We start from the raw sequence: 26,322 nt of genomic DNA on the forward strand, positions 1-26,322 counted from the left end.
TCATTATTACGTGGCAACAGCTGCATCAGCTGTCGAGTGTTTTGTCATATTTTATAATCTCTGTTAGATCAGCTGAACATTGTTCCCCCATATATTTACTTTGAATTCATTGAGAGTGCGGTATAATGAGACAACAGGCTACAGATGCACACACACACACACACACAAATATATTTATATAAATATATGCAATTTAAAGTATGAGAGCACTCTCATAATAACGTAACACAATCAGAGACTGGATATATCCCCCCCATTTGAGTATTGAGAAGCCTCTCTTGCGTCTCTCCATACTCCCCTGGTGGGAGGGACTCAGGGAAACGAAGCAAGGAATCCATTTAAGTGAGAAGGACACGGGCCCTTTCTCATTTAATCAAATCCCCCTCCTCGACTCCTCGGTCCTCTGGTAGTGACCCGGAAATGAATTTCAGTGCGCTATGTTGAAGGACATCTAATTTCTCTAAATGCACTTCGAGGACCGAGGATCGAGCATCGAGGAGGCTCTCTGGAGGAGCTATAACCGAGGATACACTGATGGGTCCTCCACGGCTCCTTCGTGGATGCATTTCCGGGAACAGAGATGTTTCAAAGAGTCGTGACGCACGGCCGGACTTATCTCAGCCAATGACAGCTCTGCATGCGTCCCCTGGATATTATTTTATTAACTGCTTTCATCGCGATGCGATGTTTAAAGTGAGAACAGCTGTGAGGTCCGCAGAAAGCAGAGCAGTGTGTATAATATATATCACTCACTATAACAGGCCTACTCTTTTTATTTGCTTTAGTTTAGTAGATATCTACAAACAAAGAGTCGATATTTTTCTAAAACCATTTAGTGCTTCACATAATAAAATACACAACGGCTGTAGCCTGTTTTAGGAACTGTGCGTGTGTGTGGTGTAGGTGTGTGTGGTACAGTGTGTGCGTAGATGCAGCGGACAGACAGGTCTCAGTTGGTTTGGTGTCCTCTGCTTACTTTTAATACTTGTAAATAAAACTTTTGGGCCGTAATTTATTTTCCTCATTGTAGCGACCAGAGAGGGGGGGGGGGATATATCCAGTCTCTGATAGTGTTACGTTATTATGAGAGTGCTCTGTTTGATTCTGAAATTGTATATATTTATATAAATATATACATATATATATGTCTGTGTGTGTCCGCATCTGTAGCCTGTTATTGTCTCATTATACCGCACTGTGAATGAATCAAAGTAAATATATAAGTCATCATGAACACATCTGTCCATCAGACAGAGGGCTGCTGTGCCTCCTGTCATCATTAATGGACGTCTCTTTAAAATGACCGCTCAGAGGAGAGGAGTTCTCATTTCTCTAACCGCCTGCTGCTTCCCCTCCTCTCCGCTCGCATCTCCTGTGGGCGGGACTAAGTATCGAGGATAGGAGTCGAGGAGGGGAGTTAGAGAAATGAGAAAGGGCCCCAGTGTCTCCCGGTTAGAGCTCCTCCAGAGAGCCTCCTCGATGCTCGGTCCTCGAAGTGCATTTAGAGAAATGAGATGTCCTTCAAAACTTGTTCATAATCCCGGCTAACCTCCTCAGATAACGCAGTATACGCCTCCTGCGCTTTACCCGCGAGAACGCACTGCAGCATAACAGTCCACATGTTCCCAGGCCATTTAAACGTTGTTGCTACACGCTCAAACAGGACAAAATAGCTATCAACGTCTTTTTCATTAAACACTGGGATAAACCGAGTATACTTGCCTACGTCAAAATCATGAGGTTGCGCAGACCCCAACTGCTGAGTCTGGTGAGACGTCAGCTCCAGCTCCCTCAAACGTAACTCCGCCTCATATTTCCTCAATTCGAGATTACAGGCGATCTCCTTCTCTCTCAGTCTGTTGTCACTCTCCTTCTCTCTAACCATCAGCTTGCGCAGCTGAAGTTGAAGGTCGCTCACTTTCTGCGAGACCTCTGTCCCGTCGTCCATGGGAACCTCTACTTCCTCCTCTGACAATACCTCCTGCTCTATAAGCGCAGCCAACAGCTGTCCCTTAATGATCTGTTTCTTGTTCTGTTTATTGACTACAACGTCAAATCTGCCTGCGATCAGACCAAGCTGCTGTTTGCTACATGCATCCAACTTCCCCCGAGTCGGATCACCCACAAACCCCTCCAAGTCGAAATCCATCACTGCAACTCTACGCTATACAGCCAAACAAACAACAAAATGCTGTCAAGGGCCTTTTAGAAAGTAATGCTACTCACCACACCGGCACCTGCCCGAGACAGCCTTTGGACGAGCCCCCATATGTTACGACCCGCCTCCCTACTCAATAGTAGTGGCTCGTGAGGCAGTCCGCAACATAAAACAAAAGTACACAACACATAGGCACTAAACGGTGATCATACATGTATTGCCACAATCTTAAACACATACACTGGAGGACAGGTAAACAAACAAAAAGACGGAGGGGACTTGGGCCAACCACACCACGGGCCGTAGGATCCAGAGCCTTCCTCCGCTACCCAAAATCATACATAACCTAACGGGAGAAATAAAGCCGCGAAAACCTAACGCTAACACGTCCTCCAGAAAACACAACAAAAAGGCAAAATAGCTCTGCCACAGCAGAGATATCCGGAGTAGTGATCGCCCTCCTTCTCCTTCAGTCCCCTCTTTTATGCTCGGCTGATTGTCAGCTGGGAGCACCTGCGCCGAGCTCGGCTGAGTGACAACTGGGAACACCTGGGGAAGGCGGAGCCAGCTGTACCTGCACAGCAGAGAGAACAACAAAAAGGGGGGGAGTACGTAACACTCATGATAGGCCCCTGATCTCCGTAGGCCCCTGGGCTTCAGCCCAGGTCAGCCCGTGTATTAAGGCGGCCCTGGGCGGGGGGGTGTGTGGAAATAACACAGAGCTGGCTGCTGTCAGACGATCAGCTGTGCAGCGTCATCACAAACGGACGTTGCTTCACGTGACGCTCCGGAGGAAAGGACGTCCCATTGCTCTTAAAACTCATTTCCCTTCTTCTCGTGGTTTCCTTAGAGGCTTCTCAATACTCAAATTTCCCCTCCTCGACTCCCCTCCTCGATACTTAGACCCGCCCACAGGAGATGCGAGCGGAGGACCGAGGAGGGGAACCGAGGAGAGAGGAGGGGAAGCAGCAGACGTTTAAAGAAATGAGAACTCCTCTCCTCTGAGCGGTCATATTAAAGCGACGTCCGTTCATTATTACGTGGCAACAGCTGCATCAGCTGTCGAGTGTTTTGTCATATTTTATAATCTCTGTTAGATCAGCTGAACATTGTTCCCCCATATATTTACTTTGAATTCATTGAGAGTGCGGTATAATGAGACAACAGGCTACAGATGCACACACACACACACACACACAAATATATTTATATAAATATATGCAATTTAAAGTATGAGAGCACTCTCATAATAACGTAACACAATCAGAGACTGGATATATCCCCCCCATTTGAGTATTGAGAAGCCTCTCTTGCGTCTCTCCATACTCCCCTGGTGGGAGGGACTCAGGGAAACGAAGCAAGGAATCCATTTAAGTGAGAAGGACACGGGCCCTTTCTCATTTAATCAAATCCCCCTCCTCGACTCCTCGGTCCTCTGGTAGTGACCCGGAAATGAATTTCAGTGCGCTATGTTGAAGGACATCTAATTTCTCTAAATGCACTTCGAGGACCGAGGATCGAGCATCGAGGAGGCTCTCTGGAGGAGCTATAACCGAGGATACACTGATGGGTCCTCCACGGCTCCTTCGTGGATGCATTTCCGGGAACAGAGATGTTTCAAAGAGTCGTGACGCACGGCCGGACTTATCTCAGCCAATGACAGCTCTGCATGCGTCCCCTGGATATTATTTTATTAACTGCTTTCATCGCGATGCGATGTTTAAAGTGAGAACAGCTGTGAGGTCCGCAGAAAGCAGAGCAGTGTGTATAATATATATCACTCACTATAACAGGCCTACTCTTTTTATTTGCTTTAGTTTAGTAGATATCTACAAACAAAGAGTCGATATTTTTCTAAAACCATTTAGTGCTTCACATAATAAAATACACAACGGCTGTAGCCTGTTTTAGGAACTGTGCGTGTGTGTGGTGTAGGTGTGTGTGGTACAGTGTGTGCGTAGATGCAGCGGACAGACAGGTCTCAGTTGGTTTGGTGTCCTCTGCTTACTTTTAATACTTGTAAATAAAACTTTTGGGCCGTAATTTATTTTCCTCATTGTAGCGACCAGAGAGGGGGGGGGGATATATCCAGTCTCTGATAGTGTTACGTTATTATGAGAGTGCTCTGTTTGATTCTGAAATTGTATATATTTATATAAATATATACATATATATATGTCTGTGTGTGTCCGCATCTGTAGCCTGTTATTGTCTCATTATACCGCACTGTGAATGAATCAAAGTAAATATATAAGTCATCATGAACACATCTGTCCATCAGACAGAGGGCTGCTGTGCCTCCTGTCATCATTAATGGACGTCTCTTTAAAATGACCGCTCAGAGGAGAGGAGTTCTCATTTCTCTAACCGCCTGCTGCTTCCCCTCCTCTCCGCTCGCATCTCCTGTGGGCGGGACTAAGTATCGAGGATAGGAGTCGAGGAGGGGAGTTAGAGAAATGAGAAAGGGCCCCAGTGTCTCCCGGTTAGAGCTCCTCCAGAGAGCCTCCTCGATGCTCGGTCCTCGAAGTGCATTTAGAGAAATGAGATGTCCTTCAAAACTTGTTCATAATCCCGGCTAACCTCCTCAGATAACGCAGTATACGCCTCCTGCGCTTTACCCGCGAGAACGCACTGCAGCATAACAGTCCACATGTTCCCAGGCCATTTAAACGTTGTTGCTACACGCTCAAACAGGACAAAATAGCTATCAACGTCTTTTTCATTAAACACTGGGATAAACCGAGTATACTTGCCTACGTCAAAATCATGAGGTTGCGCAGACCCCAACTGCTGAGTCTGGTGAGACGTCAGCTCCAGCTCCCTCAAACGTAACTCCGCCTCATATTTCCTCAATTCGAGATTACAGGCGATCTCCTTCTCTCTCAGTCTGTTGTCACTCTCCTTCTCTCTAACCATCAGCTTGCGCAGCTCTAGCTGAAGTTGAAGGTCGCTCACTTTCTGCGAGACCTCTGTCCCGTCGTCCATGGGAACCTCTACTTCTCATTTCTCATTTCTCTAACCGCCTGCTGCTTCCCCTCCTCTCCGCTCGCATCTCCTGTGGGCGGGACTAAGTATCGAGGATAGGAGTCGAGGAGGGGAGTTAGAGAAATGAGAAAGGGCCCCAGTGTCTCCCGGTTAGAGCTCCTCCAGAGAGCCTCCTCGATGCTCGGTCCTCGAAGTGCATTTAGAGAAATGAGATGTCCTTCAAAATGGCGTGCTGAAATTCATTTCCGGGTCACTACCGGAGGACCGAGGAGTCGAAATGTGAGTATTGAGAAACCTCACTTTTGAAACAGGGCTGAAACAGAGGGGATTATGGGATGCTGCAATGATCTGTTTGGTGTTTGGAGCACTTCAGAGACATGTTTTGTATTTAACTGAGAACCATAATATATATTGATGAAAAATAGTATAATAGGGGACCTTTAATGTGTATTTTTTCTTTACCATTGTTGTGACCTTGTGTTTGTATTAAAAAAAGTTTTCTTGAATGAATAGCCTTTCAAAAAGGAAGGGAAACATTGTGTTTAGGTGTACAGTGGCCAACGCTCTATAAGCTTTCCTCAGTCAGAAAGCCCCTGCTGGCTAACCTTTGGATGACTACACACCATTGTTATTGCTCAGTCTTTCCCTCAGATGTCCTTTTCTCACCACAATCACTCACATACTCTCAAGTCTGAGAGCAAAAGCAAGCAAGCGAGCTCCTCTCAGAGCCACAACCTGGGGAGTACTGTCAAAGGAACAATTTGCACAACACAAAAGCTTTTGTTTCCAGCCCTTTGAGTGGGAGACAGGTGGTCACTGTGGGAATAACTTGGCATTCTCTTTGAAAAACTGCCGGGACAGAGCTGTCGAGTAAAGGCAAGCCACAGAAACAAGAGGATCTGTGTTTAAGCACTTTTAAGCGCTTATAATATGGAACATTGTGTCCTATTCAGTTGCACTTTATTATGCTCTTATTACACATTATCTATGTCTCGTACAATGGAACATTTATTTGACTCAATCCATAAAATATTCCTTTTCTTTATTTTTTCATTAGTTGCAGGTATGGCACAAAAAAAATGGGTGATAAATCCAAAGAAATACAGTGAAAAAGTAGCCTGATCATATATAAATATAGCGCACAAAACAGAGAAGAGTGACAGGTCATTATAACAGGGTGTTGGCACAGAACAAGATAAACAACATCACTGAAACACAGCTTTCTTATCAACCTTGATATTACAGCATCAAACGTATTATTTCCAGGGGTCTTTTTCTGGAGCGGGGGGGGGGGGGGGTTCTCGACGAGGCAAATACATATCAGTTTTTTCATCTTGCTCCACTGATGTTAAATAACTGGACTAGTAAAAATGGAGTCAGTGTGAACAGCAGTCATGTTGATCCTGCCTGGCCTCGAGAAGTAGTGAGACAATAAGGAAGCGAGAGGTGGCAGTTCTCCCTCTGGTGAAGTTGTCACACAGAGCAGCCATGCCATCAAACAGTGACACACTGCTTCTTCCCTGACAGAGTAAAATGAGATCTCTGAAAATGTGTCTACCTCTTCCAGTTATTTAGTGAGACTGCAGTCAGCCTCCTGTCGAGAAGTCACTCTCTGCTGCCTAGCCACTGCGGGAAAGTGAAAGAAACTTCATTTTTAAAAAACACATTCAACACAGTGGTAATGTTTCAGGTTTAATACGACAGACATTTACCTCATACGAACACTTTCTGTGACTGCCAATTCTGTCGGTGCTGGTCGTGCCTAACACGATGCTTTCCCCCCATTTGGCACCAAATTCTCTTTGCTGATTCAAAACCACGAAAGCAAGGTGTGTGGAGTGATTATTGGAACTAGCTGTCGCAATTATATCAGGCTAGTGGAACTGAATGGTTATTAGGGAAGCTAAGATAGCGCAATGAATGGCACAATGTGACAAAGCCCTTCTTAAGGTTGAACAGAAAATGAGAACATTTCCACTCAAAAAGAAATGTTGGGACTGTTCCTTTTAACGACCGCCAGAGCATAGGTAATATGTATTTTATTCAATGGTGAGAATAAAACATTACAAGGGGACTATAAGTGTAACTAACTAGGTTAAAATATGTAAATTACAGCTTTAAAACACCTTTTTAAGGAACTTTGTTAAATAAAAACTGCCTGAGTTTAGCAGCATAACTGAAAAGGACTTCAGGCAGGATTTGTTCTACTTGTAGTTTAGAATATTACAAGATATGCACTTTCTAGAAATTAAGGCAGTACTTTTTTATCAAATTACATTTTCTCGCATAGCAACTGGTCATGGTTCTACTCACATGGATAAGTTTAATCAAATTTACCAAAGAAACTGGGAAATAGTTTGAGCACACTGCATGTTGCGGCAATTATGTTCAATTTGCAGCCTGCACAAACCCTGACAGACCACATCCTTTAATGGTACAGTAACTCAATTTTAATGGTATTAATGTAAGCACCGGGTACATTCAGGCATAACTGCACAATTCCTTTGAGTATTTGTCAACGAATGCACAAAATAAATAACAGATTTTCTTCAAGGATGTAACAGCATTATAAAAATAGTACTTGTTTGTTTACTTGGTATTTTTCATAGGCAAAGGCTCAAAAGAGCTTTAAAAGACTAAGCAGCAAAAGCACAAATACATTACATAAGGTAGAGGTTGTTTGTTTCAGGGAGCTGTGGCAGCAAATAACATTAGCATAAGCTAATCAGCAAAATAAATGTGTAAGGTATCAGGCCACATGACAATGCTGTATGCCTGCATGGATGGATGTTTGGAGTCAGCTTGTGTAATCAGCCAATGATTGTGAAGCAGGAAGAAAACAACCGGTTCCAATCAGCTAACCATTTGAGAATGTAGTACTGATCAATAGGCAGTTGTGTTAGATTGCAGTACGTATAGTTTATACAGTCCAACTCTGGACAATAAAGACATTTAAATGTCATGCTATCGTCAAAGTGTTCTGAACGTAATAGATCCCCGAAGCAGTCTACCAAAACATACTATAATTTGATTTTTGTAATCCTATTCAAATTCCTAACGTTATCACTACAACTGCAAACTCTTGCATGAGTGCCAAACTATCGTTACTGCTTTCAGAAACAGCATACTCTACCTGCTGGTGGAAAAACCCAAACGGTTCATATCTGGGACACAGCAATGAAGAATAAACTACTAATATCTCAAACCTATTCCCCATGCAAATGTGTGAGCACTTCACACCTTCCAGAAGCCTCTAATCGTCAAAATAGTCAGTGAGCACCACACTGTTTACATATTCAGAAAGTGTTAATCCAATTCAATTGTACTTTAAAGTAGCTTTAGAGGACTTTTATCAATAAAAAAGAGCAGAGCTGAGTGAGTAAGCTAGTACTCAGCAGACTCATTGCTTTTGTTTAAACAAAGGGCACTTAATAATACCCTGGAAACAAACTATAATTCCTTTAGCTGTCAAATTTCAACCGCTGTCCTGGGAAAATAAGAAGAGATTTCCTTCACACAGAGGATTTGCAGATATGAATGTATCCTAAATGTAACAATGTACCCTAAATGTAACAATATAATCCACACATTTGAAATAAATATCAGGTCTGTCATAGGTTTTGAAAGGCTACTGTTGATATTGCTCAGACAATTTCACACTATGGTGACTATCCAGAAGAAAGAATTGAACTCAAGGGAGTTATTTTGAAGTAAATGTTTGTCGAATGGAAGTTTGCTTATTTGCTTTTGAGAGAATTTTGAGAGAAAGAGGAGAAGATTGATACCACGCTAAGCTACCAGAATATCCCTCTGAAGCTTCCTAATGTCTTTGCTAGCTTCCTGACAAGCCCATTACACCAAAACGTGTTGATTTTAAACTTTAGGTTCCGTTTAAAAGATTAAACAAGCATCACTTATAGGGCTTTATGTGTTTATAGCAGGCTTTAGAGATGCTGGTAGGAGGACAGGTCAAGACTTGCAGTTTCCCCGTTTATAGTATTGATGCTAAGCTAAGCTAACAGTCTTTCTGCAAAGTTATGTTGAAGCTCCTTTCCCAAACGTCAAACTTTTGCTTTCAAACTAAAGTGATACCTAAGGTGTTTTTTCATTTAAATCCAGCAGTTATTTTTTAATCATTTATGTTCTCGGAGGTGTATTTAATATAACATTTGCATTGAAAAGGTGCTCAGGGCCGCAGTAAAAGGAACAGTTTCAAAATATCTTAAGGAACTCATATGCCAGGCTTAGTGACAGTGACGACTGCACGGGGCACTTTGGCACTTTTCAATATTTACTATACGACACGAGGATATAGCAACTACCCAAATGGATATTTCACTTGAGCTTGTAATTTAGAAAATGGTGTCAAAGTCAGACGAACTTATTCTTTATGTGTTGAAAACAACCTCTGAATGTTCTCATCATCAAAAGCACACTCACAAAAGAAGGTAAAACATAGTAAGACTGTAAGAAAAGAACTCCCACCAAAAGTCCATTTACATTCATTATGATCTTGGCCTTAAAGAAATAAAAACACAAAAACGAAAGATAAAAATGAACAGCAGATAATGGCTGTGATTATGTCTCTGTAATAACACCATACAGACCATGATGGTATTATAAGGATGCCCTGAAATGCTTATCATCCTGCTCTGTTTTGCTTGACATATTAATCTTCTTTACACGTATCATTTTCTTATCACACCTATTGTACACAGCTTTATGCTCACACATGTACATGACCCACTCAGGCTTCCATAGAAGAGGCTACATCTGCTGAACAACCACAACACCAAACTGAAGCGTTACCCAGCCTGCATTAGTGATCACTCCATCATACCGGGCTTCTTTCTGTCCTTTAGTGTTTTGGTTGCACTATAAATATGAATGTAATGAGTACAAAATGATCAGTTTGCTGTTAAACGCGGACTTGTGTTGGTAAGCCTGTCGAAGTTGGTCACGTATGTGCAGAGAAATATAAAATGGATTTTATATGTCGAGACCTTAAACTGTATGTTGTGCTTCCTGTACTCCAACATAAAACATTTATCATAAACCTTTGAATAGAGCTTCTTTAACATTTACAAGTTATACAGTTACCAAATTGGTTTTACTTCTTATGCTTCCGTCAGCTTTGATACTTAAGCAATGCAAAGGGAGACAACAAGAAGAGAAAGGAAGTTAAGTCATCTTCAACGGAACAAAAATAAAAAGAAGAAACAAGACACAAGTCCTCAAAACATTTGTCATAACCAACAATGAACGGAATTTTTCATTTTCTTATTTTCTCTTTTTTACAATACATTTTTTAAAAACCCCGCTGGTTAAGGTTATGGTCTCAGGTAGATCTTCCACAGTCAATCTTCACAGTTTGTGTAAAAGCAGAGAAACATTCTCGCTAGAGTAATAAAATATCATGACTATTATTATGGTCATTATTATCTTTTATTCTTGTATTGTTCCATATAAATGGTGGAGGGTAGGGGCGAGGCGTATGACCCTAAAGAAGAGCCTACAGTCCCAGAGTTCCTACTCGCCTCCCTGTACAACGCAATGTTTTATTCAGCGGTCGTTCTTTTGTTAAAAAATTCTCACCGCAGGGAAGGAGAATTATGGGAAGAGAGAGTGGGGGTATTCATTCGACCACATGTCTTTATCCTCCTGTATAATCTTGTCGTTCTGCAGGAAAAGATCCAGAGCCTCACTTTCACTGTTGCCGCTGTTTTTTTAAAATCCAAATTGTATCCAAACCTGGTCTGCCAGCTCTGCCTGGGATGCTGCCTTCACGTTGAACTACGCCGAGGCATAGGCTTAGGAGCATACACACGCACGCACGCACGCACGCACGCACGCACGCACGCACGCACGCACGCACGCACACACGCACGCACACACACACACACACACACACACACACACACACACACACACACACACACACACACACACACACACACACACACACACACACACACACACACACACACACACACACACACAGGCAACTGTCCCATCAGGATTTAAACAACCCAACACTCCCTCTGAACACGCATGCCCTTCCGTCAGCACTTGTGGGGCAAAAGAAACATGTAGAAAATAGCCCATCAGAGGAAACATGAACAGAGATGTGTTCGATGTTGATTAACACACAGGCTCACGATTCGGTTTGTAATCTGAAGGCACTTTGTTTCATGGCAGAAAGTAAAGTGGCTTCTGTTCCACAGGCGGACTGAATATTCGAGTCAGGCCTCACTGATCGGACCTTTCTCCACTCTCTGCCTGTTCCTCCCTCCTCTCCCTCTCCTCCACTCTGCTCCCTCTCTCATTTCAGATCCTGAGCTTCTCTCTGCCCTCCCGTCCACCTTGTCTACACCTCCGCTGATTCTCCTGCTTTCATTGTTCTGACACCACACAGCCGGTTGGCCACTTGGACTTGTGAGCACAGTGTTAATAGATACATAGGCAGCTACAGGGGAGTAAGCAGACAGAACTAAATGTTGCCAGAGACCTTGTTTTTCTACAGTACAGCACCGAGCAGATAAAGAAATACCAAGGTGTGACGTGAGGCTGGGCCAGAGTGAAACACAAGTGTCGGTGAATGGCATCTGGTGCGAGAAAATGAAGATAAAGATGCACAGAGAAAGGTCTGATTCCATGTGTTTGTAAGCAGGGAAATGTTCATTCCTTTTCAAAAAAGTCACTAGTCTATATATCCGCTGCCTTCCAAAGATATTTTCATAACTTCATAAAATGGTTCTTGTGCTTTACAAACTGTCCTCCTTCGATGCTTGTGAACTCTTTCGCCAAAGTCCAGGCTTATTCATGGCCCACTTGTCTGTGTGCTCGTAAAGATGTCCAGAGTCCTGCAGCGAGGAGTGTTTCTGTAAAAGAGGTTTCTTTAAAAAAATTAGCGCGTCTTCTTTATTACTTTTTGTGTCACGTTTATATCATGATTTTTTCCCTCTTTCATTAATATCGGCCCCTCCGTGGTCTGCCAGGGGGCCGCTGCTGCTTTCAGGATGCATGAATCTTTGGTGATTGGATGCCGAGGGTATAGTTCACAGACGGAGGGTCTGAATGTTCGCCTCTGAGATGACGGAGAGAAGGGTCACCTCTGACCTTCCAGGAGGGTCATCACCAAGGTGATGCATAGCAGCCATATATGGGAGGATGTGGACGGAGACTTGGAGCTGAGATCTACAACGAAAGAAGGAAAAGAAACTGAAAATATTGCTAGCAGTTCATTCTTTACACTCACATAAAAAGATAACACATGGACATCAAATTAGCCAAGTGTGTTTCACTCCATAGAAAGCCATTTTAGGAGAGTTTGGTGAGAAGATGATTACCACCCTAATGTATCATCCATCATGTACCAGCGGTCTGTTAGCTTAGCTTAGCATAAAGACTGAAAAGAGGGGAAACAAACATTTAAATAAGGTTAATTTGGACTTTTACATGAAGTTATACAGTTCTTTTTTCTTCCTGGCATGGCAAGCCTCAAAACCACAAATTACAAAAAGGACTTTTATCTGTGTACAAATTATTTCCCCCCTGTTTTTAGCCTTCATGCTAAACTAAGCTAAACTCAGCTAAGCCAACGTAGTATGAATATCTTCTTCAGCAAGACAGCAAATAAATTATTTACAAAAATTCAATTTCAAATGATTCCTTCAAGGCACAACTAGCGTGCAGGATCAGATCCTAAAACAGTTACTCTGAACCTCTTTCTTCTTCAGTCTGATGTCACCTCTGAACATCCCTCCATGAGATATTTCTCATTTTCACATAAAGTCATGTGAGATTGAAATGCATAATTCTTAGCATTACTCTGTCCTCAGCCTGGGCGGCCACTCCTATAACTCAAAAGTCAATTAATTCATCTTGTCGCTTTGAATTATAATGGATCCAAATGAATAATAATCTTGCAGTAATACAATAGAATTCCAGACGGAGATCACTGACTGATTCTTTTTTGGATATATGTGGTTATTTTCCACTAATGACATGAAACATTTAATAGATTACCCTGATTCATCTATGGTATATGAAAGGGACATCTCCGTTTATGAAGCTTCTGGAAAAGGCGACTCTTTATAACATGAATAAAATCAGGAGAACATTTTTTTTCTCTGCCTACCAATAGGCCCTTGTCAATTGGAGGCCATTTTCCGTGTCCTGTTTTCTGTTTTTACCTTCTGTTTGTTCCTGCAGTGCAACAGTGCTCCACTCAGCCAGCGTGGCTGTCATTCATGTGATTACAACACTGTTTCTATGGCAACCAGAGAGTGTGGTTGAATGCTGCCAACTGTCTAAGATTACATCCCCTCTCGTAAATCTCCACCTTGTCCAACGAGCTAGAGTGGGAGCGTGGAGCTCAGATAAGAGGGGACGGAGGAGGCAGAGAGGGGTGTTACTCACTGGGTGGAGGGTCTCGACACTCCCCTTCCTCCAGCGTGACATCATCGATGGCTATGTCTCCCTCGATGCCTTTTCCCCGGATACCTTCGAGCACCACCTGCAGAGAGAAATGTTTGTCATGTTATGTAATGTGTTCAGCATTGCAAGACCACAAAAACAGGATGATTAGCAGATAAAACCTTAAAAGTACACGGAGTAATTTTGCTAAATTGCGCCTCATGAAAAATAACAGCAGTTGGCTGGTGTTTGCCTCAGTTTTTAATGTCACAAATGTTTTAATCAAGAACCCTTGTGGTGTTGGAGCAGTAAGAAGTTAGAGAGTGGAGAGAATAAAAAAGGGAACAGACGTGCAGCTGAAACTATAATTACTTTCCACAACTGCAGTCATAAACATGATGGAAAGTATTCTCAACACGCAACGATTAAGCGTCTTGAACGCAACGTGAGTGATATTGTGTTTTCAATTGCAAACAGTGTCCACCTCTCTGCTTAACATCGCAGCTTGTGAAGTGCTATATCAATATGCCGCCCCCAAGGAAACGGATCCTTCCACACACAAACACAGTCAGAGAAGAAGATAGAGGGCAACAAGAGGAGTGCAGCGGCGTGTTGGATTGATTATGTTTCTTTGTCTTACCTGGAAGGATGATGTCGGATGGATGCTTACTTTCGCCTGCTTCCAGCGTTCACCTTGGTTACCGTTTAGCGACCACGCAGGAGCCTCGGAGGTCGTTTGGCCCTTCTGTTTCAGGAGGGCGTTTAGTGTTCCTGTGGCAGAGAGACAGATGCACATAAAGACATGGCGACAACACATTTTATAACGTCAAAGTTCGATACTAATTATAACATTTGACACGGTGATGCAGTATGGGAAACTTTTGTTAACGAGCCCGGCATCATCTTCATTCCTCTCTGTTGATCTCTCACATGTGACTAAAGTAGGTCACCACTACTCAGGGTAACAAATGTGTCCCTCTCACCCTTTAGCATTCACTTTTCTAAGACTTTATTTACAGTTTTTTTTTATTTCTGTGACACATTTCCATGAAAGTGGGTGCTATACGCTTGCTTTGCTGTAGTAGAAGAAGAAGAGGTTGCAAAATATGGGCTCAGAACAGTCTCATAATACACACATGCGCACAGAAGGATTCACACTTGTATTTCATGATCCGCAAAAGGATTCAAACTTGTATTTCCGGATCCACACTTGTGTTTTTCAATGCAAACACAAATGTATTCCGTTTCATATGCATGTAAATAAAATACAGAACATTTTTTTACATGTGTATTTTTGATCCTCACATATTTGTTTTCCGTTTAAATCCTCTGAACCTGCGAACACAAACAGCTTTCTGTGCACGGATCGCTGTGCATTCGTGTGTGGGTTTTTTGAGACTCCCCTGACGGTCAGCCGATTCGTACTTGTAATTATTTCTATCTATAGCCAATCAGATGTCTCCTCAATTCTAAGCCAATCACATGAGCGCGCCCCCACGAGGGTAGATTTCTTGCGTTCATGACGTAGCGCTTCATGTACGCATTTTGCGCAGTCCGGAGCTGACAGCTCCATGGAGCCTGCCTGCAGGCGCTAATGTCAGGACACCCTTCACTCTCAGCACAGCGCCACTTTCCGAACAGGAAATGCACGCAAATACAAGCCTTTATATTATTAAGGTACAGCGCCACTTTCCAAACCATTGATGAATGCTTGTGTACACAAAAACGGGCAGGCAAAACCGTTTTAAATGTGTGTTTCCTGTATGGCGAATACAGCTGCTTTATTTATGTCTGTATGAAGTTGTTGTGAGTGTGGAGGGAGCAGCTACAGGTTAGCTTAGCCTAATCGATCAGTGCACTACGAAGCCAGTGCTAGACAGTGACCTGTTAACGGGGGGAGCCCCGCCGGTCATTATCGGCCGATATTCACTCTTAATAGTTTGATCGGTGCTCTCTATAAAGGCCGATCAGGAGAGCTGGATCTGATCGATATGGACATAAACGCGAGTGAAGTATAACCGGATGCGAGAGAGAGATCAGATCAGACAGCTGCTGAGTCTGATGGAGACACGCAGCTCTGCATAATCACCTGATGCTCCGCCCTCTGTTTAGCGAGCTGACCGGACTGCGCAAAATGCGTATGAAGTAATCTTACCCTCGTGGGGGCGCGCTCGTGTGATTGGTTTAGAATGAAGGAGACATCTGATTGGCTATAGATAGAAAAAATTACAAGTACGAATCGGCTGACCGTCAGGGGAGTCTCAAAAAACCCACACACGAATGCACAGCGATCCGTGCACAGAAAGCTGTTTGTGTTGCAGGTTCAGGGGATTTAAACGGGAAACTAATAAGTGAGGATCAAAAAGACATATGTAACACTTTTTTCTGTATTTGGATTTTATTTACATGTATATGAAACGGAATACATTTGTGTGTGTATTGAAAAACACAAGTATGGATCCGGAAATACAAGTTTGAATCCTGCTGTGTGCATGTGTGTATTATGAGACTGTTCTGAGCCCATAGCAAAACAAGTCGCCTTGCCATCCAACAAATCAACCATAGAAAAATGGTATTCTTGAATTTGTTTTAATTAGGCACCTTTTGATGTTTCTTTTATGTTAACTAGTATATGCCATGTATCATGCTGTTCCAATATGTGATGGGAATATTTCTGAGAAGACACCAACGGCGAAAACAACTGATGCCATGCGAGTTAATTGTCAGAATTTATGCGTTTCCATATTCAATTTTTCAACAGGGGCAAAAACCACCCAAAGCAAGTGGAAAACCTTTTTTGCAATTGAGGAAGTTTAATGATATTTTTGCAGTTTCTTAACAGCTTTTGTTGTGCGATACAACTTCAAAACACGCATACAAATAAATAATACATTCATGGAAACACATCTACTGTGCCAAGAAAGATCCCTAGACTCTCTCTCTCTCTCCGTTTGAATAACAGATCAATGTGTCCGTGAGCCAATGTGCAAAGCAAGGTAGACTAGCAGGTCGGATAATATGTTTCTTAGCAACCGCTCTTCCTAAGTGCGGAGCAAGCTTCCTGTCATACGGCAGCTAAAAGGTCTCTGATGAGCATCCATAGGAGGTCAGGTCATGCCTCTATAATTGGCTGTTGGGAGCCATTTTAAAATTACAGTCATAAAGTTGTATAATGGCATTTAAAACCAGAACACAAGTGGAAGTGAAATGGATGAAAATTACGAAACGGTCGACAAGATGCCTGTTTTTCAGTAGGCATTATAAACATAAACGTGTACTGAATCTACTCTTCCATAGCTCTGCTGATATAATAATTCAAATCCTTGGATGCCGCTTTACATTACATGTCACTTGTTAGACGCTTTTATCCAAAGCGACTTGTGGCAATCCCCACAGGAGCAGTTTGGGGTGAAGTGTCTTGCCCAGGGACACAACGACATGCAGTGGGACTCGAACTTGTGACGCGCTGATCCGAACACCTACGGACGATCCACTACGCCACACACCTCCAGTAATAATATCCGGTTGAAACCAAATTAGTAAAGCGATAAACACATTTTGAAACTTTCTATCTATAATTTGGAGGGCTATTTTTTTCAATCTTACTTTATTGAGTTACCATAATGACAATCAGACTGAATAAAGTTTCTGTTAACTTTTGCCTTTATTCTCGCCCACACTCCCTCCTTTGTGCTCTCTTCTGATTCTGTCTCTCCCACTCGTAATTCAGCTCATATCAAGGTTATTTGTATTATGAGAGTATGAATAGAGACATAAAGAAATATATAATCAGAAAATTGTTGCAAAATAACCCTGATCCCCTCCGATCCATCTAGTTTATGAATGAGTTTAGAATGACTAATGGTAATGAGATTTGAACATTGCAGAAGAATACCCACATCGCATTTCACCAGCTTCACACTTTAGAAATATAAAACCTCTCGGGATCAGACAAGGTTTAACCACAATACTGCAGCCCTGATCATTTCAATCAAGACATTTACGGTATTGAATAGATTGTACAAAACATTGTGATTAAACTGTTTTCAGCACTGATGCGGATCCATACCATTTACTGGATGAAATGGAAAACAAATCCTTCAGAAAATAAAATATGAATCTTAACCAACAAGTTCAATTCATAACATTATTGGACATCATGACGATTTTAAATTACTGTAAAACTAACATTTTTTAACATACATACAATGTTTGAGAAGTTTTCTGTTTTTGAGATAAATAATACTGCACTACATTGTGAAACTGCTTGCAAAAACGTATATAACGTAATATACAAGAAGACGTGAACATTTACAAGAAGTTGAATATTCACAGCAGTCTCCGCCACATTTCAAATGTATGTATTCATCTGCACTCGAGGCAGAGCAGGGCAGTAGCAAAGGTTAATCTCAGGTCACATGAACTAAAACATTTATTAAGTTGTGATTCTGCAAGCGATCATAAATAATTTTCCATCCTGTTATAACCCAAATTAATTTTCCCTAATGCGTGATGAGAATATTTGGCGAGTGTAAATACATCATGAGAATCAAACTATTTCTGCTCAGTCCAGCTCCGGTTTGAATCTATTGCGCCAGAGAAGAAATCCTGGATGTCTAAACCAACTCTGCATTGTGAAAATGCAATTTGACAGATCCATTTTAAAGGTCCCCTATTATGCTCTTTTTTATCAATATATTATAGGTCTCAGATATATACAAAACATGTCTTTGAAGTGTTTGGCTGAAACCCCTAACAGATCACCCATTGTAGCATCCCATAATCCCCTCTGTTTCCGCCCTGTTTCAAAAGGGCTGATTCTCTGTCTGTTACTTTAGATCAGGGGTGGGGAACCTCCGGCCTCCGGGCCGTATACGGCCCGCGAGACAATTTGGTACGGCCCTCGAGGTAATTTATAAACACACGCAAAAAATAAAAAAATGAAAGAAATCTAGACCGCAAAAAAATTAAACAAGCGAGTGCCTGTTTTTCCTGGCCAAGGTCAGGGTCCTTGAACACAACACGAGCCTAACGTGTCATCACGTGGTATATGTCTCGACTGACAGGGGTGCAGTTCTGACGGAGAGCACCAGAACGCCACTCCAGCACTTCAGAAATTGCAGTACCGATAAGTCCATACACATGCCGCAGTTTCTGCGTGTCTGTGTCTTTAGTTGAAAGCCCAGTGGCGATCTGCTCATCTGTCATACTGATCAGACAGTCAATAACTGTGTTGTTATCATTAGCATCTGGTTAGCTAGCTATGCTAACGAATATAAGAAGCTTTTTCTACAACCAGTGAGGTAAAGGCACATCTTTATATGATCATTATAGTTATAAAAAAAATAAGAAAATAAAGTAAACAGGTATAAAATACTATATGACAGTTATTAATAAAGAAGAATACAGTTTGAAAGGGGAGTGATTTGTCAAATATCCATAAATTAAAAGAAAATCTGCTTACAGTTGTGTGTGGGTGTTGAAAGATGTGTCCATAGATCTCCTAATGTTGCTCTCAAAGTGCACCAGATTGATGCTTTTAACTTCAACATTTAAAAAAAAATCTTCCCAGGGGAGCACGCCACACCCTGCACGTGCATGCATACGCGAGTCATGGTGAGATATCTGGATTAAGAGGTTGCTTTTTCTTTGCACAGAATGAAATGAATGGGCTGTGATTTTAGTTTTTTTAAGCAGAGGTCAATAACTTGTACGGCCCTCTGAGGATATTGTAAAAATTGAAATGGCCCTTGAGAGGAAAAAGGTTCCCCACCCCTGCTTTAGATGAAAATAAGGAGCCACTCCCCACGCCCCTCTGAGAGATATTTGGTCTAGGAGGAGATTCAGGTGATAAGGTGGGGGGGGGGGGGGGTTACCTTGGTTGGTGATTGGCTAATGGTTACACAAGCCAAAAAAACGTTATGACATCATAAAGTAGCCAAAATTTGATCGGCTCATTTTCAGACAGGTTTTTATATAATCAGGACTGAGTGAGCCAATATTTGTTCCTGAAACTTTCAGAGTCTCTTTACACAGAGGGGACACAGTCATGTTTATGTACAAAAGACATGAAAAAGTGGATTTTGCATAATAGGTGACCTTTAACTGAATTCATATACATCCTCTTATATAAGAGAGAAATACAGGATCTCATTGAGACAGAATAGACTATATACCAGGTCTGAATGGAAGACTGCTCTCAGTGAGACCTCTTGTCTGGCCCAAGGCTTTGATATAAAACTGTCAGATGATGACACCCGGTGCAACCACTCCACCGTGCTCTCCAAGAGAAGCGATTGTGTTGCTTTCTCTATGCGCCACGCAGGAAAACAGAGAGAGAGAGAGCGCAATCCTTCAGCAGAGGGCTAGCAGAGCAGCATCCAAAGACCCAAATCAGGTTAGCATTGGCACCATAGCGGAGCTCAGCAGGACCCCTCCTCTGAAGTCAAGTGGATTTCAATAGTATGGAAAGCAGCACCTTTCCGTTGACACAACCGGCGAGCAGAAAACCGCAGCGCCTACGTTAGTGATGTTGTTTTTGATGCATCTTACGCCTCAGCAAGGTGCCTCATTACTGTACATCTCTGTGAGGAGAGGAGGGAAAGCTACACTGAATGTCCCTGTTCATATTCACTCATCAGCACGGTATACAGTGCCCCCCCCCCCCCCTTCATCGACGACAGCACCATCTCCAGTGAGAGATGAGCTCTCGTACAAAACATGACCTGCGGTTTCATCTCACGTTGAAGTGTTTAAGGATGTTGGAGGATTCTTGCTGAGCTGGCTGGCTTACATTTTCTTTGAACTCATCTCGATGTAGGTGGTTGTGTCAGTGTCATCACATCCTGAGCAAAGGCATTTGCTGAGTTTTCTTTGGAATCAATTTAAAAAAAAAAAAAAAAAGGAATACCTGTGGCAGACACGTGAAATTTAAAAAAATATCTGAGAGGAGAAAGATGTGAGGTCTGGTGAAAAGTGAGAAATAGCTCTTGGAAATGTTCAATTATGTAGCGAGGAAGTGAGGGGGGGGATTGAGGTGCAGTACCACCCTCCTCTCTAATTAAAGGATGACTCCGTTGCTTCTCAGAAGGTCAGGCTTAAAACAGACTTGCTTGGTGTGCTTTGCCGGAGACTTAATCCAATAAACAAATGCGACACGGGCTCCAAATGCAAACTTTGATGTGCGCTTCAGTAATTAAGCGTGACCTTGTCGCAGGTATCCCCCTGTAGCTAACTACGGAGGAGTTTCTTTGAGCCTGAGCCACAGTTCTCATCAGCGTGGGGGCGAAACTCCTTATCGACTGATTCTGGCCCTCAGCGCTGCCGTGCACCAACTTGACTGTGAATCACCTCCTCAGCACAGTCCCACAGAGCATCAACCTCCCAGCATTTCACGGAGCTGTGCCGTGTCTAAAAGCCGTCAACTATTTCAAAAGACAGTTCTCTGCAATAAGACAACACGGGACACGTGAACATGCATTGTTTGGACCATTTGTCAAAGGCATTCTTTTCTCTGGGTGGAAAATATCTCAAACCAACATTCCTGAGCTCTGGGGCAAATTTCTCTCACGGCCGGAGAGGCAGAATACTAAATGGAGCGTAGCCATGGAGGATCTGAGCTGGGTTTCAAGTCCTTGACATTTAGCCCATTCATCATAACACGCCATCGTCTGGGCTCCACCACAGATGGGGGAGGGGGATGGCAGGGAAGAGAGGGTCTGGCTTGCGATCAATTTGAGCAAATTGGAAATGTCATGCCCTACTCAACCTCGGCAGGGAGCCGGAGGAGCTCTCATCTCCCCGCTGAGTCGCCCTCCAACACCTCCATCCTTATAGTATGTCCACCTCCCTCGCCTCCACCTCTCCAGATGTTCGGTCCGACACCCCCACCTGGACACTTCCACTCGGCCTTTCCCCTGAGGACTGCTGATAAGTAGCCAGGCTGAATTTTAGACCATATGGAGCCCTGCTGTCACCTCACTGTAAAACGGCCGGTTCATCCAAAATACATATTTAAAAAAAAACATATGGCTAATTGTATCAAATTGGAAATGTTATTGTTGTTTTATTTGAAATGTTATTGAGTTATCTTACAATACATCCATCACTAGGACACTCGGAGTGCTCAAACCTCTGCCGTTGCTGTTTCAATTGGTAACAAATAAGGATTGTGTCCACTGTCCACCCTGTTATTCAGATTTGTAATTTTGCTGATAAAGCACATGCTGGGCCGAAAACATTAACCTTTGGCCGAGGTAAAATTCCCAAACAGGGAAGCATTTACATCTTTGACAATGTGCCTTTTCCTCAATAGAACAATCTGAATGCCTTTCTATAATACCAATTCAAATAAGAGTCAGCTAACAAACTTCAAAGGAAATTAAATAGTAGAAAATACAAAATATTGCTTAAGAAAAACATATAAGCCATCACACTCAAAAGAAAAATAAATAAGGAAGAAGAGAGTGGGGGGGGGGGTGAGAGCAGCAGGTTCAGCAGCAGCTCGGAGCGGAGCAGGGTGGAGATGGAGCTGATACCATCAAGGTCTCACCAGAATACTGAGGTAAATGCAGCCAAATGCTCGCTGTAAACATCTTTTCGAAGCAGAGTCGAGTGCAGTTGCCAGCTTGTAGTGATTTCACAGTTTATTGAACATGAAGTTTAATGAGCACAGTTCTGCAACTCCCTGTCCCCTCTTACAGACCAGTTACTATCATTTCTCTCTATTCCAACTTCCTTTAATATCTTTTTTTTTTTTAAATTGTTTTTTGTTTATCAAATATATATTTTAGGGCAGCAGTCATTTTAGTTCACTTGATGTTTCTGTGTCTATGTTTTTGTCTTTTGCAATGTCATTTTCTTTCTTATAAAAGTAAACATGAACAAACATAATCTGCCATAGTTTGGATGTATTTGTGTTTTTTGTCTGTCATTGGTTTATAGTGACATTTGGAAGAAGCGTACTTTCATGCACCCATCAGGATTTGGCAGTATGTTCTTAGGAACTCTGAGAGTTAGTTGGGTTGTTGGGACACTGTCAGTCCAATTAGATGAAACCACACAATTTCCTTGATTTTCGAGTATTAAACACAAATGACTTAAGGATGTTTTTTTTCTTTCAAACAATGATTTTCTAAATTAGTCATTAAAATGTACTGTTATTTAGAGAAACATTTCGGCAAGTCCTTGTTTAAAGCAGACCCGTCTGTGAGCGTGTCAACCTCACATGCCCCACAAACTGAGCTTCAAGGCTGCTGTGCTTACAGTGAATGTCCCAAAATGGATTTGCATGTGAACAAATCACAGAGAATGCCTTGATGGAAGACAACAACTGAGTCATACAATTGTTACAAATGTCAAAGGTGATGGTCCGTAACACGAGACAAATACGTTTTTCACAGTAAATGTTTAAACTGTAGCGAATGATTGGTGACTGCAAAAAAATTATTACAGGCCAGCAAAAACTGAGGGAATAATATTTAGCTACAAGCTGCTGAAGTTTATGACCTCAACTACTTCCTATGACCATTACACATAAACTGACCAAAGACAAGGGACCATATCAACAGAGGCAGACCCATCTTTGAACAAGTGAAGTGATTTTGAATGCGAAAAAATATGACTTTGTGTGTTATGCTGAACTAACATGTTATTATAATATAACAAATAAATAAAATGGACATCCTATTAAGTTATTAATCATCAATACTATATATATATGTGACCCGCTCTATCGAAATCAGTCGGAAGTCGCAACGGCTCATTTCAAAATAAACGTGGATTTGCGTAAAAAAATAGTTTTTCGGGGTTCGGGTGTTTTGTTTGTTTTTAAATAAACAAAGTCTTGACTTTCAGAATATGAAACTTTTATATCCAAAATCACACGATAAATACAGTTGCAAGAAAAAGTATGTGAACCCTTTGGATTCTCCACACATAGCGTTGTGTGTTCCTTCCAAACAACTCAGCTTTGGTTTCATCTGTCCACAGAATATTTAGCCAGTAGTGCTGTGGAACATCCAGGTGCTCTTTTGAAAACTTCAAACGTGCAGCAATGTTTTTTCTGGACAGCAGTGGCTTCCTCCGTGGTGTCTTCCCATGAACTCCATTCTTCTTCAGTGTTTTACGTATCGTAGATTCGTCAACAGAGATGTTAGCATGTGCCAGAGATTTCTTTAAGTCTCTAGCTGACACTCTAGGATTCTTCTTCACCTCATTGAGCATTCTGCGCCGTGCTCTTGCAGTCATCTTTACAGGACGGCCACTCCTAGGGAGAGTAGCAACAGTGCTGAGCTTTCTCCATTTATAGACAACTTGTCTTACCGTGGACTGATGAACATCAAGGCTTTCAGAGATACTTTTGGAACCCTTTCCAGCTTTATGCAAGTCAACAATTCTTAATCGTAGGTCTTCTGAGAGCTCTTTTGTGCGAGGCATGGCTCACATCTGGCAATGCTTCTTAAGAATAGCAAAAAAAAATGTTTTTCTTGCAACTGTACATGTTTGAAGCTTCTAAAGGGAAGATGACAGCTCTCACTCGCCATTCTGCTGTTCCGCAGCGCAGCTCCCCCTCCCTCCAGCTGACATTATGAATGTAAGGCGTATAGTAATCATAGATAACACGGCAGGGTCCGTTACAGTTTGTTTTCATCTGTTTTCAAATAAACAAAGTCTTGGCTTTCAGAATATTAAACTTGTTTCGGCAAATTCAGATGATAAATACAGCTTTGAAGCTTGTGACGGCATAATTACAAGCGGAGAACGGAGTAACTTAACGTCACAGCAGGCCTAACAACAGCCGGTGTTTCTCGTGAGGGTTTTCCCCGGGAAACAAACACAATACACACAAACGCAAAATTACACAAACACACACACGCGAGCTTCCCCCAGACCAGTAATCCAAACGAAAATGTCTTCCCTCCGTACTACTTTGATCATTTGCTCTGCTAATAATCAATCAGATCGATGGATTCCAGAGAAGAGGAAACTTTAAAGGCCTTTTTCTCAAAATGATGACTCGGTGATAGTCATTATATAATGTGACATATTTTACTTAATATTTGGAGTACAAAAACAATCCTGATATCATTAGAAAGCTATGAATCTCCTCTTTCCAACAGTGTATACGACTCAAAATGTGTCTTCGGGGTCAATGCGACTGATTTCGAAAGAGCAGGCCACATATTTGGTATCACTTATTAAATCTGCTATAAGGAATTCACACTACACATTGGTAATGGTAGTGTGAAGTGTTTCTCTTACCTAAGAGAAAAACGAAATAACAAAAGAAGGACACATCATCTTTTGTAGCCTAGAATGCACAATATTAGCTCAAACTGCTCTAAGCCTGAACAAGCATCCAGCCCCCATGATACCACGGTGACCCTGCAACCCCCCCCAGCGGGGCTCCTGCTCCTCACCTGCCCTAAGAACCTGTGCAGTAGCTAATGATTCAGGGTAAAGCCAAACAGTACAAAAAGAAGCCTTAAAAATGTAAGTCTACAGCTTTTGTGCCAAAGTTATTTATTATTTGTCTTCTGTCCCAAAGTCACAGTCACACAGTCAGAGCCTGAGTGTTGGGGTTGGCTGATTGGGTCCCCGGTGGAGGAAGCCTAAAAGACAGACTCGAGCCACAGGAGGCTCCTTCAGTCGCTCTGCCATCTTCAAATGGGCCACACAAGCTTGTTATCTACATTCAGAGAGGGACGTAAGAGCTAATGCCCAGGATTTGTGTACACACCTTTGAAGAGGTTTGTTGCAAAAGTGAGATATCTTTTGCTTCAAACATCTGAACTTACTAAATGTGAGCATGAAAGCATAAAAACTCCCCGCCACACCTGCCATGGGACCAACTCTCTGGAAAGGACTGAGATTCAGTTGGAAAAAAGTGCCGTCGTTTTACTTTTTCTCCTCAGTGAGTGTCTCATAGACAACAATTCTTTGACAAAATGAAGTAAAAACCTACTGTGAAACACAGAGAGAAAAAAAAACCATCTCTCCATTAATGTTTCAAAGCCAGTGTGACGTCCAACAGATGATGGTGATTGGTAAATGCAATTTGTTGTGTTGGTTCATTGACTGTTATTTACTTCCACATAGATAAGAATGCATCTCCTTCATTTAGCAGTGAATAGCCAAAGCAATTGAAACTCACTTCAAGTTGCTTTTGACAGATTCTTTAAAGAACGACTCTAATTATGCTTTTATTCATCACTTTCCATGAACCATTGAGCAGTGATTATAAATGAAGATGAAGATGAATTCATCCCCTGCTTTTCAACAGGGGATGAATTCTATGGCAGATTAAACCCACACACACATTTGTTGTATAGACTGGGGACAGTGAGGGAATGAGGAGTGTGTCTTACCTATGTGTTTCCCATACATGTGGTAGAAGAAGCCGAAGCAGTAGGCAGGCGGGTTGGTGATAACGTAAGGGTTTTTAGGTGCTACGTTGAAAAACGGACTGACTAGTCGCGCTTTCTCATCTTCCTTCCGTGGTCTTGATGTCTCAATGTACATGTAGAAACCTAGAAACACAAATAAGACAGTCAGTGTTACAATTATACCCACAGAATCAATAAAAACAAGCTCTGAGATGATTATACAGATTGGGAACAGGCCAAGACTGAAGCCACATTATCTAAATCACTTTATTCGGATGAAAAACCAAAGGTGGTTGAACCCTGGTTTAGTAATAATCCATCAATGCAAATACAAGTTGTCAGGATATAGTTTAAAGGAATGTTTAACAGACAGTT

General features: G+C 42.2%; 1 protein-coding gene across 2 annotated transcripts in view; it reads right to left on the reverse strand.

The window, feature by feature from the left end:
* Positions 1 to 11,087: 11,087 nt before the first annotated feature.
* The window catches only part of mdga2a (MAM domain containing glycosylphosphatidylinositol anchor 2a), a 198,938-nt gene continuing 183,703 nt past the window's right edge, over positions 11,088 to 26,322 (reverse strand). For both annotated transcript variants that reach the window (XM_034075704.2, XM_034075703.2), the window contains exons 15-18: positions 25,930 to 26,091; positions 14,202 to 14,332; positions 13,565 to 13,661; positions 11,088 to 12,340 (exon numbers count right to left, since the gene is read on the reverse strand). In XM_034075704.2, coding sequence (XP_033931595.1) covers positions 12,252 to 12,340; positions 13,565 to 13,661; positions 14,202 to 14,332; positions 25,930 to 26,091 — 479 coding nt within the window. In that variant the 3' untranslated portion in view covers positions 11,088 to 12,251. The remainder of the gene's footprint in view (positions 12,341 to 13,564; positions 13,662 to 14,201; positions 14,333 to 25,929; positions 26,092 to 26,322) is intronic.

The sequence above is a fragment of the Pseudochaenichthys georgianus genome, chromosome 24 (genome assembly GCF_902827115.2).
Source record: "Pseudochaenichthys georgianus chromosome 24, fPseGeo1.2, whole genome shotgun sequence".
In the NCBI taxonomy this organism is placed as follows: Eukaryota; Metazoa; Chordata; class Actinopteri; order Perciformes; family Channichthyidae; genus Pseudochaenichthys; species Pseudochaenichthys georgianus.